This window comes from Hyperolius riggenbachi, chromosome 7 (assembly GCF_040937935.1).
Source record: "Hyperolius riggenbachi isolate aHypRig1 chromosome 7, aHypRig1.pri, whole genome shotgun sequence".
NCBI classification, from domain to species: domain Eukaryota; kingdom Metazoa; phylum Chordata; class Amphibia; order Anura; family Hyperoliidae; genus Hyperolius; species Hyperolius riggenbachi.
Genome location: NC_090652.1, coordinates 13,648,578 through 13,664,965, shown reverse-complemented (window position 1 = coordinate 13,664,965; position 16,388 = coordinate 13,648,578). Strand labels below are relative to the sequence as shown.

Below are 16,388 nucleotides of genomic sequence, written 5' to 3'. Positions count from 1 at the left end.
CCATGGTGGTTTGGTATTCTTACCACCTTACGTATTCCCTGCCCCTCACATCTTTTCTGTCTTATAAAGTATGTATCACAGGGAATGCCATTGTTATGACCAATGAAGATATACAGATATAGTCACTAAAATGTGTACTCTTTCCTGTCCACCCAGGTCACTTTATCAATCTCCTCTGGGGTTTATCAGAGACATGTTTGGCGCCACTCCATCCTGGACCCAACTGCAGCTCTATGTATCCACCCATCTTCTTGCTCCTCAGACTGTTGGTTCTTACATTGCATACATATCTGGCTACTATAGATCTGAAAGGCTTGTGAATGAAATGTATGTTTATTTGCGATGTAACTTACACTCTAAGCACCGTTTATACTTTGTACCCTTGACGAAGCCCCCTGTTTGAGGGGGCGGAACATGTTGATAATTTTTCTAGCTGTCTGTAGGCAGGAGCTGGATATCACAGCCTACTAGCCAATAGTTGGGATGGGTGTGAGATTCAATACAAGAACCATCCTGCTTACAAATGTGTCCCTAGTCTCGGCTATGTAAAAATAGTTACCCAAGTTTAGAATACAACGTTTTTAATGTTTAATGACTAATAAAAGTTAAGTTTTAGCTTCAAAACTTCTTTATAAGGCTTTAAATTCAAAGTTCTTACACTTGTAGCCCATAAAACAAAAGATATGTTTTTGTGCCACTCTTTGACTGAGAAAATAAAATTAACTCGACCCTACGAGATAATTTTTTTTAATTTTTTTTTGCTGCCTCCATTTGTTGTTTATTTTACGTTTAGCTATCCCTGTTGGGGGTTTGAATTTTATGTTTTTGGCTTATAACCTCAACATCAAGGCTGAGTGGGGACGGTACTTCCTTACATGCTGTATTGGTGGTTGCTGGCTTAAGCAACCTGGATTTGTGAGTATCCACCAATTGAACTACACTAGTCCAATATTTTCACTAACATACTGCACAATATTGGCCTCCTGGCGTTCCTGTTGTTTTGTGTTTCTTTCCCTAATCTTTATGACTGTGTTCCTCTCCACTTTGCATAGTGGGGTATTTCTTATCCAACATGGGGACCCCCATGCTGTGCACTATGTTTATTTAAATACACAAATGTCTACAACAGAGTCCTGAATAAAATACAATTAGCTGGTGAGCTGGAATTGCTGTTAACTACATCACCCTAGTGCACACGTCAAACCCAGGCTCTTGGGTCAAATCTGGCCTCCAGAGCCATCAAATTTGGCTGGCAAGTGGTTTACCGACTTTGCATTCTAGACCACCAGGGAATCTATATTGGGGGTGACGCTCTAGATCACCAGGGAACTATTTAGGAGTGGGAGGGGAACCACTAAATGCCAGGGAACTGTAATGGGGAGGGGGCCACTAGACACCAGGAAACTGTATAGGATGGGGGGGTCATTAAACCCCAGGGAACTTTATAAGGGTGGGAGGTGGCCACTAGGCAGTGAGGTTGGCCCGCAACTTGGTTCCAGTGTTCAAATTGGCCCACTTTGTATCTGAGTTTGACACCCCCGCTCTAGCGGAAAGTCCTATCTGTCTAGACTGGTGGCCAGCTACAAACTGCTACTGCCAAGCTGCTGGAGTGCCAAAGGCTTTCTCCCTGCAGCATCTGCCATAGACTTACATACTAGTCTTAGAACATAGGACACTAAAAAAAAAAACCTCCAGCTATAGTTTAGGTGATGTAAATCTGAAAGAAAAATATGTATTTGTGACCTCCCTCTAATTGTGTTTACAAACATAGCGCTTTATAAAGACATATTAATGAACGCACTCATTGTCTGATAACTGTGAGGCAAGGAGGAATGGGAAGACTGCTGATAAATACATTTTCATGCTCACCTGCCACTTCCACAATATCTCCTGGCACGATCTCTCTGGCCTTGATTCTTTGTACCGATTTTCTGTCACTACGGTAGACTTTTCCCATCTCGGGCTCATATTCCTTAAGCGCTTCAATGGCATCTTCAGCATTTCTTTCCTAAGTTACAAGAGGGGACTTTTTAGACACAAATGTTTTCATCAGGTTTTACAGGACGTTTTTTTCTCCTTTTGTCTTCAGTCATTTTACAAGTAGAATCTTCTAAAGCCCCACACCATGCAAAAATGTTTTCCTAGATCAGCACGGCAGTCTGTGACAGACTGATGTCAGATAAATCCCTTGTAAAATACCTGGTTAGGAGCCCAGAGACAGACTGTGGGTATTTACGGCAATCTTTTCATACAGGTTCGGTCTGTGCCAGCCCCCTTGCAGTCTGTACAGTGGGGATGATGCAATCAAGGCAGCAACAGCAGCCCCACTCAAAGTATCAGAGTACTTGACTGGACTCCGTGCTTCTAATATTGTGAGTAACACTAAAGGTGGCCATACACTCGTTAGATTAGCAGCAGATAGATCATCAGATAGATTTCTGATCTATCTGATGTGTCTAGGAACATCTTTTACTAGGAACAGATTTCCAATAGATTTCAGTATGAAATCTATTGAAAATCGATCTGATGGCATTTTTTTGCCATCAGATTTCCATTAGGTCCAATGCAAAATGATAAGCAATCTCCTCAGATCGACCTAGATTTTTCAGCCTGCCGGATCGATTGAAATCCATCGGCTGCAAAGCGATCGATCTTTCAATCGATTTGCGATGGCCGCTAATCGGCTCAGTGTATGGACCCCTTTAGGATAGTATTCTTGTGAATAAAGTTGTGAATAAAGAGATGGGGGACGTAAACTCTTTTAGATATTTAGTTCTGTCACCATCTTTGTTTTGGAGATTTCCTGTAACAGCTGACCCCAAAATAGGAAGTTAAAGACAAACTAATATGAGCTTATGAATAAAATTGCTTAAATTTTTTCAATATTCATGTGTACATTTATTCAGTGTTTGACCATTGTAAAATCTTTCCTCACCATGATTTACATTCTTAAATTTATCACAGGTGCGCCATCTTTACTGTTGGCAGGTGCATTACTGCGGAATGTTTGTTGTTTGTTCCCGAATTTAGCAGAAACAATACTTGGTTTCCCGGAGGGCACTGGGAAAGAGGGCTGTGTGACAGGCAGCATAGCCTAGGCTACACATCACTGGGAGGGTGGGCCTACATACCAATATACACCAATATAATTAGCGTAAGCGTGGGTTTCCTGAATAGTTTATTACATTCTGCTTTGTGCTGTTACGTTCCTTATGTTACAGATGTACATAGAAAAGGTGGGGAGAGGGTTCATTCATACTATACAAAGCATGTGTGCATAGTAGCGTGTTGCCGCATGAATTCTAGCGAGGCTGTTTCGTTTGGCCAGAGGTTGCTTATCTCAGCCCCTTGTTTTCAGATCGTTATTGCACCCGGGATATACACATGCTCACTGAGGATGATGTATAAGTTGTGCCGCCTATCTTTTGGGTGTGTTACTGAACAACAGAGCCGGGACAAGGTCCTCCAGCACCCAAGGCTGAGACACCAAAGTGCGCCCCTCCATCCTTCCCACCCCAGCTGTCACTCACTGATTGCTGTTAGACTAAGAGGTGCCACAGGGCCCCCAACCTCCCTAACACCTTAATATCTAGTTATCTGGCTTGCAGTCACTGCCATGTATCCCCTTTTCTTATTTCTTTCTGCTTCATACACAATTAGGAATGACAACTGAATGAATTGTGCGCCCCCTCCTACACTGCGCCCTGAGGCTGGAGCCTCTCCAGCCTATGCCTCGGCCCGGCCCTGCTGAACAATACACCCCACCCAGCAAACCAGCCAAGAGCTTCAATCCACTAAGCATTACTAATCGTCTTATTAACGATCAGTAATATTATGAATGCAGAAAATGTCATTTGAATTTCACTAAGAATTACAGAGGTATTATTTTTCGGTAAATTTTTTATAAATTGGCAATATTTCTGCAAAAAACTGAGTTCACAAAGAAAAAATATATGGTTTGTGGGCATTGGGTAATCATTTCATTTTGCTGCCAGAATCGGGGAGGAAAGATGGAGCCATTAGTAAGGATTGCGGTTGATTTTGACTAAAAATCAATGGACAGTATAGATTGGATTTCGGAAAATCTACTTTGATCGGGGGCAGGGCAGGATCGGCAATAGATCGACAGGCTATAGTGTTGCACTGAATTGAGCGGTGCAATGATGTAGTGCGATCTGTTTTCAATACATCCCCCGCTGGAATCTATTTGTGCAGTGTGTGGTAGGAATCGATCCCTTTCAGAGAGGAATCGATCGTTTTGCCAATTATTTTATCACGTGCTCGAAATGGATAGATGGATAGAATGAATGAGTTTTGTTCTGCCTGGATTTTATCAGGAGCGGTAGTAGAAATTGACAGTTTTATTTGGGCTGAAGAAGCACCTGTCATCCCATCTATAATAGCAATAGAAGCGTTGTACTTACTTGCCAGACTCCTACGACTGCATTAGCGATCAGGATCAGGAGGATGACAAAGGGTTCCACAAAGGCTGTGATGGTCTCCTCACCTTCCTCAAACCAGGCCAACACCTGCAAAGGAGCAGCAGTCATCAGACATGTCACACATAACATCAAGGTCTACACTGACATACAGCATGCCACAATTCACAAGCCTCTCATGTACAGAATTTGGTCAGTAGGGGAGAACTGCTGAAAACAGGTTAACATCACAAAGTGGTATTATACTCAATTGTGATCTATGGTCTAAACTAAGCATTAAAGTGAATGGGAACCGCATTTAAAAAAAATGAGACAGATACTTACCCAAGAGAGGGAGGGCTCTGGGTCCTATAGAGCCTTCCGGCTCCTCTCCTGGTCCCGTCGTTCCGGTGCTGGCTCGCCCGGTAGCAGTATTTGACTCATTTAGTCAAATACTGCTTTACCCGGCCGTAGGAGGCTTCAGAAGTCTTCAGGGAGCCTGAGTGCTCCTGAAGAAGGGCGGCCCTGTACTGCGCCTGCGCAAGCACGCTCTCTTGCACGCTCACACCTGTGCAGTATGGAGCCGCACGTCTTTGGGAGGACACGGCTCCCGAAGACTTCCAAATACCCTTTCGGTGGGGTATGAAAAATGAAAAATGTGGTTCCCATTCACTTTAAAGGACAACAGATGTAAGAGAGATATGGTGCGGTGCCATATTTATTCCTTTTAAACTATATCAGTTGCCTGGCTATCCTGCTGATCTATTTGCCTGCAGTATTGTCTGAATCACACACCTGAAAGAAGCATGCAGCTAATCCAGTCAGATCTGACAATAGTGTCAGAAACATCTGATCTGCATATGCTTGTTCAGGGTCTATGGCTAAAGGATTTGAGGTAGAAGATCAGCAGGATAGCCAGGCAACTGGTATTGCTTAAAAGTAAATAAATATGGCAGCCTCCATATCTCTCTTGCTTCAGTTGTCCTTTAACTTTCTCTCCTTTATTTGCTCATTAATTGCGTTATTAGTTGTGAATCTGATATTTTGTCTTGCAGCTGGCAATGATATCAATTAGCTTCAAGGACGCCTGAAGTGGGAGGGATATGGAGGCGCCATATTTATTTCCTTATTAAGTGTAACTGTCGGGCATAACAACAAAAATCAATTATTTATTTTTATCTGGTAAACAACTAATAAGGATGCTAACCAGGCAATCCAAAAGTTAAAATCACTATTACTTTTCTTGTTGATAAATGATCATTCCCCAGTTTACCGGACTCTTATTTGGTACGCATGCTGGGTTGTCCTTTTTTGCTTCTCTACTTCCCCTCAGATTTAACTAATGCCCCTCAGATTTAACTAATGCAGGCTGATTGGCTGAAGCCTCTTTCCCTCCGGTTTCCCCCTCCCACATCTCCTCTCTGATTGGCCAATATTTCTCATGCTGAGTGCACTTTCTATAGTGAATGGCAGGCAATGCATACACAATTAGGCAGAGAAGAGTAAGGGAGGAAATGACACCAGGATTGGCTTCAAGATAACTACAGTTAGAATGGGGGATGCTAAGAAGGATTTTCACTTTTTTTACTGTAGAAAAATCACTAAAATCAAAACGTGGACAGTGCAATACATATGTTATGTAAGTAGAGCAAGTATTTATCTACTTATATATGTGTGGTTTTTTTCTGAGATAGTATGGCTGACAGCTCCTCTGAAGTGAGTGTGATATAGAGGCTGTCGTTTATATTTCCCTTTAAACAATACCAGTTGCCTGGCAGCCCTGCTGATCTATTTGGCTGCAGCAGTGTTTGAATCACACCAGAAACAAACATGCCGCTAATCTTTTCAGATCCGACAATAATATCAGAAACACCTGGTCTGCTGCATGCTTGTTCAGTGGCTGTGGCTAAAAGTATTAGAGGCAGAGGATCAGCAGGATACCCAGGCAACTAGTATTGTTTAAAAGAAAATAAATATGGCAGCCTCCATATCGGTCTTGCTTCAGTTGTACTTTAAGCAGAGCCCCCCAGATATGTGTATACACTTTTTCTGCCTTTAAACTTGGAAACCCCTTTAAAATTAGAAGTTGATTGCTATGGTGTTTCTGTGAAACCCAGGGCCGTGTGCCTGATTTAGAAATGTTAATGGCCACGGCTGCAGATTAACACTGAGCCTATCTGTTAACGTTGCTGGTAAGCATTGCTGATAGTGATGTGGCTCCAGCGATCTGCTGACAGAGAGATCATAAAGAGCTAGTTAGGATTCCGTAGAATAAATTCTATCGGTTGCGCTCTGGGGCGTTTTACTGTAAAATCTGAGTTGCTTAGGCCGCTATCCTGGGGTCCTGCATGGCACAGTGTCACCGCAGAACCCCTGTCATTATAAACAGGCTCTTGGGTTACAGTGGAGTAGATTTACAGCTATTTTATGGGGGCCTCTCATGCTTCGTGCAGCTGTTGCCCTCAGAAAACACACAGCCATGCGGGGCTGTCACTCACAATCGGCAAGGAACACCCACTGTCTCCCTGACCTCCCCTCTCCCTCTCTCTCACTGGGCCTCCTCTTGCAGTCTCCCAGCAGCTGTCTGATACTTGAGCTGGCCACTGGCCCTATCAGGTTATCTTCAAGACAAATTTAACCTGCAGAATGTGCAGCTCATTGGGAAAAGAAAAGGTCAGGGTTAGAACCGAGTTAACTCTTTCACACTTTTAGCATCACGTGTGTGTGAGCACAGCGTTCCGCTCCTGCAGTGTGTGGCCTTGCAGAAACTGCATATCATGGAAAGATAATGCAGACTCCCAGCCAAACAAGGGCACATGGTGGAACTACCCTATAGCAAATAGCGACCAGTCATCACCAATATGCTGCAGTTCTGTGTCCTTTTTAAATTAAATTAAAATGTTAGAAACATGACAGCATTTCAGATTTTGTATAAATAGCTACATGGACGCATTTCAGAGAAACCTTGGAGATATGTATGCTAAGTGCAAATAGACAAATAAAAACTTTTGTATGTTAAAGTTGTTAAATACTAAAGCAATATGGAAAACATTAGATATTATCCTATGGAAAGAGAAGGCTTTGGAGCCATAGAGCCTTCCCGTGCTCTCTCTGTGTCCTCGTTCCACCACTGGGCCCTGGTGAAGTTCTTTGAACAGCTTGGTCAAATACCTCTTCAGCCCTCCTCCAGCAGTCTTTGGTCCCCAAGTACTTCCAAAGGCAAATGCATGAGTACTGCACCCGCATGAGTCCGGGCTTAAGTATGCGCAGTGTGGATACACCTGTCTTTGGAAGCACTTGGTGGCGTGAAGCCTGCCGCGAAGTCCCAAAGGCCCAATGGGTGACAGCAGTGGAACAAGGACAGGAAGAGAGGACCGGGAAGGCTTGACGCGATCCAGAGCCTTCCTAGGCGATTATCTAACTTATTTTTTGCAGCTTACTTCAGTATCGCATTAAAAAAAAAATAACGTAGACCTGTCCGTACATCTAAACAAAAAAAGCAGGAATACTTTGTATAAGTTTGATGAAAAAAAAATGCTGACTGTAAATATCGCTGAGAAGAGTCTACTTAATTTTGATGGGCCTGTTGGTACTTTATTGGGTGCTGACCGCCTGTCATTCATGCAATAATGTGGTGCGCACACAGCCAAGATAGGCGTGTTTATGTTTTGTGTATGGTAAAGAAAAGCCTGCCAGTAGCCAGTAGTGTCATCTGACAGTGTCACAAGTCTGGGGACTTATTCCAGTGACACATTCAGGTAGGACGTGTGTGTCCTGGCCACAGGGTTGCCATATACAGAAGGGATGTATCCTGTGGTGAGGTTACTGTCCTCCAGTGAGACTTCGAGCCCTGACCTGCATGATTTTTTCAGACAGTGGACAGAAGTCGGACATGTCATAATAACAATGCTTTATATGACATGTCTAAGGCAGAGACACTGTAAATAATGTGGTCATGCCATGGACAGTGACAATGGATCCAATGGCATGAACCCATCGTAGTGTAAACGTAGTCTAAATCTATTTTAAGCGCTCCAAGTCTGAGTTGCTCAAGTTACAGACACCGTGGCCAATGTCTTATTAACTTTTCTCCTGAATTTTCTCCAAGGAGATATTTTTAAACCTCACCAATAACATACCTTAAAAGCTCCCACCATGCATGAAAATACTCAAGATAAGTTTGCTATTACTTTTTAGTGTGCTTCTGATTGCTGAAAAATTATTTATTATTATTTTTAGATAAGCTGAAAAGTATTTCCTAGGAGAAAACTCAAGATCAAAAGTGAACTGGCCAAGGGCCTGTATTTTGTGACATGAAGAAGTGGTTAAGGCCTACGAAACGAGTGGTCCTTTAGTGTCCAGTAAATTGAATAATTCTAAAGCTGCCCATTAATGGTACAATCTCCTAAATAACCCTACGATCTATTGGATTGGGTACAGTGGTACTGATTGACGAACAATCGTTCTATAAATCGTTTTGTCGATCTGAATTTGAAATGATTCTTTCAGTGTGATTTGATTGCTTATTATTTTCCCAACAATTGTTTCCGATCGATTCCAATGATTGGATCAGACAGTCAATTGCTCGGGAAATTGTATTATTATTGGCCGCCTTCCTCTACCAAGGTAAGAGTGTCTATCTCATAGAGCTTCCCAGCTGTTTGCAATTGTTTAGGGGCGCTTCCCTCCACCTCTCCTAGCCGAAATCCGTTAATGCTACAAATACCCAATCACATTCATGCAAGTATTTATATATATATTTTTTACATTTAAAGAGGAACTTCAGTCTACACAAACATACTGTCATTAAGTTACATTAGTTATGTTAATTAGAATAGATAAGTAATATAATCTCTTACCCACCCTGTTTTAAAAGAACAGGCAAATGTTTGATTTCATGAGGGCAGCCACCTTTTTGGTTGAAAGGAGGTGACAGGGAGCATGAGATACAGTTCCAACTGTCCTGTGTGCCGATTACCCCTCCCAGTTGCTAGGCAACGTGAATAACAACATAGGAAATCCCATCATGCTTTGCACAGCATCAGGGAAAAAAGCCCGGGCAGTTTTCTTTGATGGGGCGGAGCTTGAGCTTTTGTGCAGCTAAAAACAAGGCTTATGTAAGAAAAACAAAGTTCTGATGCTGTGAAACTGTTAAAGAAACACCAAGCCTTTTCAGTGCTGCTGAGTAGATTTTTAGTCTGGAGGTTCACTTTTTAACATAAAAAATATCTCCTTTTGACTTTGAGGCTGCATAGAAAATACGTTCCACTTTATTTCTTTTCTCTTCTATTAAACTTTTTAATATAATTCAGTATTTGAAGGGAAAACAATATGTCTCTCCTGACATCAGACCCTTTGGAAGATGGTGGCACTATATAAATAATAATGAGACGTGAGCTAAAGGCTTTTACTGCATCCTGGACATGCTTTGTCCATAACCAGTTCAATGTTTACATAGCTTTGCATTGGGTTGCATCAATTTGCATCCAACATGGTTGATGTGACACAACGCAAAGCAAGGACACAAACACGGCGGGAGACTGCCTCATAACTAACAATGGAAAGTTATGGCTTTGAGTTTGACAGGATTCAACAAACGTATGTTTGATGGACATGGACCCCACATTTGTTTGAAGGTTGTGGAGACTAATAGGTGCTGCTGTCTGCTAATGCTGAATGCACCAACGCTGCTTTTTTCGAGAAGAATTACATAGCAACAAGTTCCCGTCCGCTAGTTAGGTATTTCTGTTACTTTTATAGCTTCAGCGTGAAAATTAACAACTTGAAAATTTTTCTTATTAACAACCTGTCAGTATTCTTAATGACCCCTCAGTATTCTGTCTTCCATGTTTCATTCAGTGGGTTCAGTACTGCTCAGTTTTTAACCTTGATTTTTCATCATGTCCAAAGGTGCCCTTCAGTGACACAATCTTAATTGTATAATCTTACAACTCATGTAGCACGAGGACTATCATATCCAATCAAAGTATATTCTTCTGTAAAAGTGTTCAATCAAGGATGTGTCAATGATGGGCACTTTCAGAAGAGTGTGACATGGCTCTTGATGGCGTTGCAAAAAAAACCTGACAAAATATTATGGCAGGATTGTCAATCAAGTTCTAAAGTTCTACAAATGCCCACTGGCATTCTTTAAAACTGATAGGATTCTGTATAGCGAGGACATCTTTGTGGGATAACGTTCAAACTCTCATGTCCGTCTCAAACTGTTTATTTAACATTCGTGCCATACTCCTATATATTCCTAAAAAAGGGTCTCAGAAATAGGTACATAAAATATTGAATTCACAATATCACAATCACAGGTTAATATAAGAGGACCTGTTGCTTAATCATCTCTGTCTCGTTACAGTATTATGATTTTTTGGGCGTAGGTATTAGTACACCGCTGGTAAACTGGGTGCAGGTTGAGGTGAATGACGGCTTACCCTGCTGCCGCTCAAATCCCCAGTGACGTTAAATACTATTCCCCCTCCGAGATGTAGCCACTTGGAGGGAGAAGTAATTTGCTGGAACCCCGAATTGCCCTTATGCGCCCCGCATACTATGGCATTAATGCTATAATGGTGCCGTGCGCCAAAACCAGCTGCTTCGATGTTTGGGGCCAACAGAGGTTTACGTACAGCTGATGTACAGAAACTCATAGCAACCAGTCCATGATTGGGTCTAGGTTTGAAAGATGTCATGTGATTGGTTGGTATGAGGTGCCACCTCATTAATAGGTTACCACAACTGTGTGATGTGAGTTGCCCGTGAAGTACTTACGAATGAAATGATGGCAGCCAGAAGCAGAATTCGGACAAGCAAATCCTCAAACTGTTCAGCGACCAGTTCCCACAATGACTTTCCTGTGGAGAGTACAAGAGGCTATCAGTTGTCTGTGAAAAGCCACTGTCTGATTAGTAAACACCTAGAATGTCTATTAAAGTAAAGTAATCTGAAAAGGTGACACTTACCCTCCTCTGCTGGGAGCTCTGTTCAGATGAGGAGAGGGGAAAAAAAAGAACAAAGAAATAAGTCAGTTTATAGTCTTAACAGAAGCATAAAATAAACGATCTTGTACGATGGAATGTGGTTTTGTGTTTGGGTGTTGTGTTGTTGTTTGAAGCCTTGTTCCACAAGGCAACAGTATGAGGCCTGAGCAGTTTGAAGGCCCTCTGCTGTCAGTGGTAGTTTAGATAAATCTGGCTAACACTGGTCGGCATTATTATTCAAATCTTTGTTATGAAAGCCATTTTTACTGTGCACGTCTCTGCTATAGAATATGTAACTTAAGGCATTCATTTTGCATCTTGTTTCCTGCAACAAGGGGTTAAAGGGGAACTGAAGAAAGAGGTATATGGAGGCTGTCATGTTTATTTCCTTTTAAACAATACCAGTTGCCTGGCAACCCTGCTGATCCTCTGCCTCTAATACTATTAGCCATAGCCCCTGAACAAGCATGCAGCAGATCAGGTGTTTCAGTGGTTCAGACTTATAAGTCTGATCTGACAAGACTAGCTGCATGCTTGTTTCTGGTTTTAATCAGATACTACTTCAGAGAAATAGACCAGCAGGGCTGCCAGGCAACTGGTATTGATTAAAAGGAAATAAACAGGACAGCCTCCATATACCTCTCTCTTCAGTTCCCCTTTAAGTAATCAGAGTTTGGTTGCAATGACACTCACGTTTAGTCATACAATCTTGTATTTGTCAACAAATGAGTCTTTTGTATTGCCTTAACTCCCTGGTTGCTATCTAAACCAGGCATTGGCAAACTTGTCCCTCTAGCTGTTGAGGAACTACAAGTCCCACAATGCATTGCAGGAGTCTGACAGCCACAGTCATGACTCATAAAGGCAAATGCATTGTGGGATTATTTGTAGTTCCTTAACAGCTGGAGGGCCAAGTTTGCCCATGCCTGAACTAAACCCTATTCTTTATCATGGATACAATGAATTTGCTACAGATACCACTTTGTGAAAACATGAGTGAAAAATAGTGCCAGTGGTTTTAGAACCAACTAGAGTCCTCCTTTCATTTTCCCAATGAATGAATGCTGGAGCCTGATTGGATGTTGATATCGTTTTCTCTGCCTATCTGTGTCTTTTGTCACTGCAAGGGTTTTTTTTTTTTTAATGTTTTCCTGAATAAAGTAAGAAAATAGTTAATCATACTATGAATTATAATAACAACTGCAGGGGCATTGGACTATAAAAAGGGGAACCACTGATGGCACTGAATGTGTAATTGAGTGACCACGCTGGTGGTGTGTATGTGAGAAGCTGGCCTGGAGGGTTATGTGACAGCTCTGTAAATCCTGCTGTCAGTTTATGTCACGCAGATACTATGTATGTGCCTCATGCTAAGGGAACAGAATGCTCCCAGACATGAATTTCTGGATCTTACACCACACTGCGTTGTACTGGCCAAATGAAGCCCTCTCCTGCCCTTTAACCTTTTTTACTTATTACCCTTATATATAGCTTAGGTAAGTGTATTAATACATTAATGGAGATTCTTTGCTAGCAGCGAGTTACTTGAAAGCTACTAATAAGTCTGTGGAGCAGCCGTGTTTTTTAATTCGAAAAAAAGAATTAGGCTAATGACGTGCATTTTTACGTCTAAAACACGTAGATGTCATGCTTTAGTTGTCTTGTGGTTAATTATGCAGATTGTTGCCTGTGCTACACGGTTCTTTCTGCCGATGGGAAACGATTGCATTAGTTGTGGTGTCTTACACTGGAAATTATTTCAGGCTTGTAAAAAACGTAGAATTTAAAAACTAGGCCCTTTACTAGCAAGCCTTAGTAATCACTGATAACGTTAGTCCTTTTTTTCTTTAATTGCATCCGAGTGATTGGTTGGTCTTCTACCCTTCAAATTGAGCTTAACGGTGTAAATTGTAGATCTGCTAAATTTAGCCCTTCCGCGGCAGTAAGCCTGGGAATCGATATGTCTATATATAGAGATGAATGCTTATTATGAATGTATTTTGGGGAACACTGGCTGACATTGAGCCTTTGGGAAGACCATAGCAAGGATCACTTCTCTCAGCACTTTGCAGACTGGGACTCTCTTGAAGGACACAGCGGAGATGGCTGTATAAGGCGAGTGACATCATGGGCTGGATCTAATACCCCCAACACTAAAATACCTCTCACTGCCATGTGAGGAGCCAGCTAGGCTCCAACGTATAGGGGCGGCTGTATTTCAATACCTGCGCGGCCTCCTGCAGATCTTTGACCAGGCGGCACATATAGCTCATGTAGAAGTGCCCTGATATGTACAGGATGCACACAGAGCAAATCTATACATAACTCTGGCCATGACCAATACGCACCCACTCTATGGCACCTATACATTTTCATATCACTATCTTGTATCCTATATGCTCCTATTATTCAGATGTATTCAAAAATACTAGACAAGAAAGACTTTCTTTTGCAGATAATCACTAAACAAGTACATATTTCACACGAATGCATCCATCCATATATCAATTAGTTTATCCCAGCCTCTATAGGCCAACAAACCTAGACCCCCATGCTGCAGTCTGCTCTGCCAGCTCCTAGATGTGTGGCTTCTGCTTCAGGAATGTGACATTTACAGAGATCCCCTCTTCTCCCCTCGGGACTAGTAAAAAGACAATGATAGCAACTCCAGTAACAGCTATAGCCAGGGAACTCCTAAGTTATGCCGCTGAGAAATATATCCGTCCTACGCCTGTATGAAGTATGGACAACTTTACAGCACAAACCCAACAAAATACGCCTCTAAGAGCACTGCAGGACAACAACTCCATCACGAGATATCAAGGTCTCCCTCTTGTCAGGACAGACACAGCAGAGCTCATCCCTTTACAGACAGCACTATAATCACTAACAGCAGGGTGACAAGTGGCACTGTGCAGATGTCTTGCACTCTGCCAGCCCTTCAGTGCAAAGTGCATCACTTACATGGCCAAACATGCAGAGGGACTAGATAGAGGGGTCTGGCTTTGTCAGATCTAAGAGTTCCAGTACTGCCATTACTACAGCCATTATTTATCTCCTGCTAACTACCGGCATACATTCTGTGAAGCAAGCTCTGGATTTTCTGAGACATTTTCCTTGTTTCAAAACTCTTTTAGCCTCACCAGCTGAGGTTATTTTTCGTGTTACAGTTTTCACTATATTGCACAGTCATTCTCTCTGCTAGATACATTGAATTCTCCTGCGTTCAAATTTTTGCATTATGAGCAGGAAATTCTCAAGCAGGGTTAACTTTAATTACTGTCAAATCGGTGTGATTTATAGTTTGTGGCTAAATCATTTTATCTCAGCATTAACCTGAGTATAATCTGTGTTGTTCACATAGTGATTACAAAGGATAAACTGCTAGCCCATCTTTCAAATAACTTGAACAAAACACAGAAACCTGATGGTATTCTAGCAAAAGTTCCTTAAAAGGAAAACAATAGATTTTAAAAATGCTAGTCACTTTATTAGTGCCCGATTGACTCGTTGCTTATCTCATGAGGTCCATACGTCTACTGGGGCCGGGGATGAAGGTTTTTAAGCAAGTATAGCTTTCCCACCACCCATAATACCTGTTTTATGCCTACAAATGACTGCTTTCACAAATATTAAAGCGAATGCAGTATTTGGCAATGTTCGTACAACCAGTCTAGCATTATGAGCTAACGGTACTAAGTAAAATACTTTAAGGCGACGTTTGCAAATTAGTTATATCAGCATTATTCTACAATGTAAAACCAATTACAAACATTGAAGCCGACACAATTTTTCTCTTTTGCTTTATAGAGGTACACAGAGACAGATTTATCAATTCAAAGAACTGGGGATAAAATTGGTACAAAAGTGGAGTTGTTTTTTCTTTAGACTGACCCATCGGAAGCCTTGATTTGACTACCTGCCCGACTTTTGCACCAGTTTTGCCCCAAATTTTCTTTGCATTGCTTTTTGATGAATCTTCCCCACTGTTTTAGTTTTCCATTGACAGAGTAGGCATGCAAAAGGCCATCAGATGAGATTGCAACATACCATTGGGTCCAAACTTATCAAAGTTCTTCTTGACCTGATCAAGAGCCAGACCCGTATTTTCATTGACCCCAAAATAGGCCAAGCATTCCTCTGTGGTTTTGGTGTGTGCGTTCTCCATCCTTGCTCTTCAGCCCTGCCGAAAAGGGCTCACCGTGTCCTTATATTCAAGAAGTTTCTTCTCCTCCCCACCTCTTGTGGTCGACAGAGTCTTTGATGGGCAGATCCCCTTTCCCCTGCAGCTGAATATTGCAGCGTATTCTCCCTCACGAGCCGTCCCGTGGCTCAACAGCTCATCTCCTGCTCTCTGTCCTTAGCAGGAGGTCGGTACACCTGTAACCCCGGACCCCACACAGAAGCTGTCAGAGAAAACCTTTCCTGGAGAGGTGCTTATAAGAGGGTTGGGGAAGCCACACCCCAGCCGTGCGTTGTAATTGGTCAAGGGGAGGGTCAGAGTCAGCTCATACATTGACACTAAGCCCAGTCCTTTAGAGCAAGGAGACCCTCTTTGGTTTTTTGTTTTTGCTGACTTGATATGAGCTTTGTAGGCGGGACACAGAGGCACACACGCACATACGCACACACACATACACACACTAGCCTGTCAGTCAAAGCCCAGGACTAGCTTGTAAGAGGAGTCTGTGGGCGTCCCTCCCCTAGATCCCATCCTGGCAGACTCTGGGCTGTCTCCCTCCCTCTCAGTCCATTCAAGTTATTTCTGTCACCTGTCCATAATTGTTATATGTATATATATATTCCGACAGGGTCTCCTCTGCCACACACTAGCTGCTTGTCACTTACATAATTACCTTCCTTTTATCTTTCTTTTATCACTCTTGTAAATACCATTAATTGTTCCAGCTGGCCTGCCCTTCACGAAAAATGTTTATGCGTTAAACTCGGCTGCTTTTTATCTGCTGCCTCTCTGTCA

General features: G+C 42.3%; 1 protein-coding gene across 2 annotated transcripts in view; it reads right to left on the bottom strand.

Moving 5' to 3' along the window:
* The window catches only part of ATP2A1 (ATPase sarcoplasmic/endoplasmic reticulum Ca2+ transporting 1), a 39,295-nt gene extending 23,464 nt beyond the window's left edge, over positions 1-15,831 (bottom strand). For both annotated transcript variants that reach the window (XM_068243606.1, XM_068243605.1), the window contains exons 1-5: positions 15,461-15,831; positions 11,393-11,410; positions 11,202-11,284; positions 4,425-4,529; positions 1,870-2,008 (exon numbers count right to left, since the gene is read on the bottom strand). In XM_068243606.1, coding sequence (XP_068099707.1) covers positions 1,870-2,008; positions 4,425-4,529; positions 11,202-11,284; positions 11,393-11,410; positions 15,461-15,578 — 463 coding nt within the window. In that variant the 5' untranslated portion in view covers positions 15,579-15,831. The remainder of the gene's footprint in view (positions 1-1,869; positions 2,009-4,424; positions 4,530-11,201; positions 11,285-11,392; positions 11,411-15,460) is intronic.
* Between the last annotated feature and the right edge of the window lie 557 nt (positions 15,832-16,388).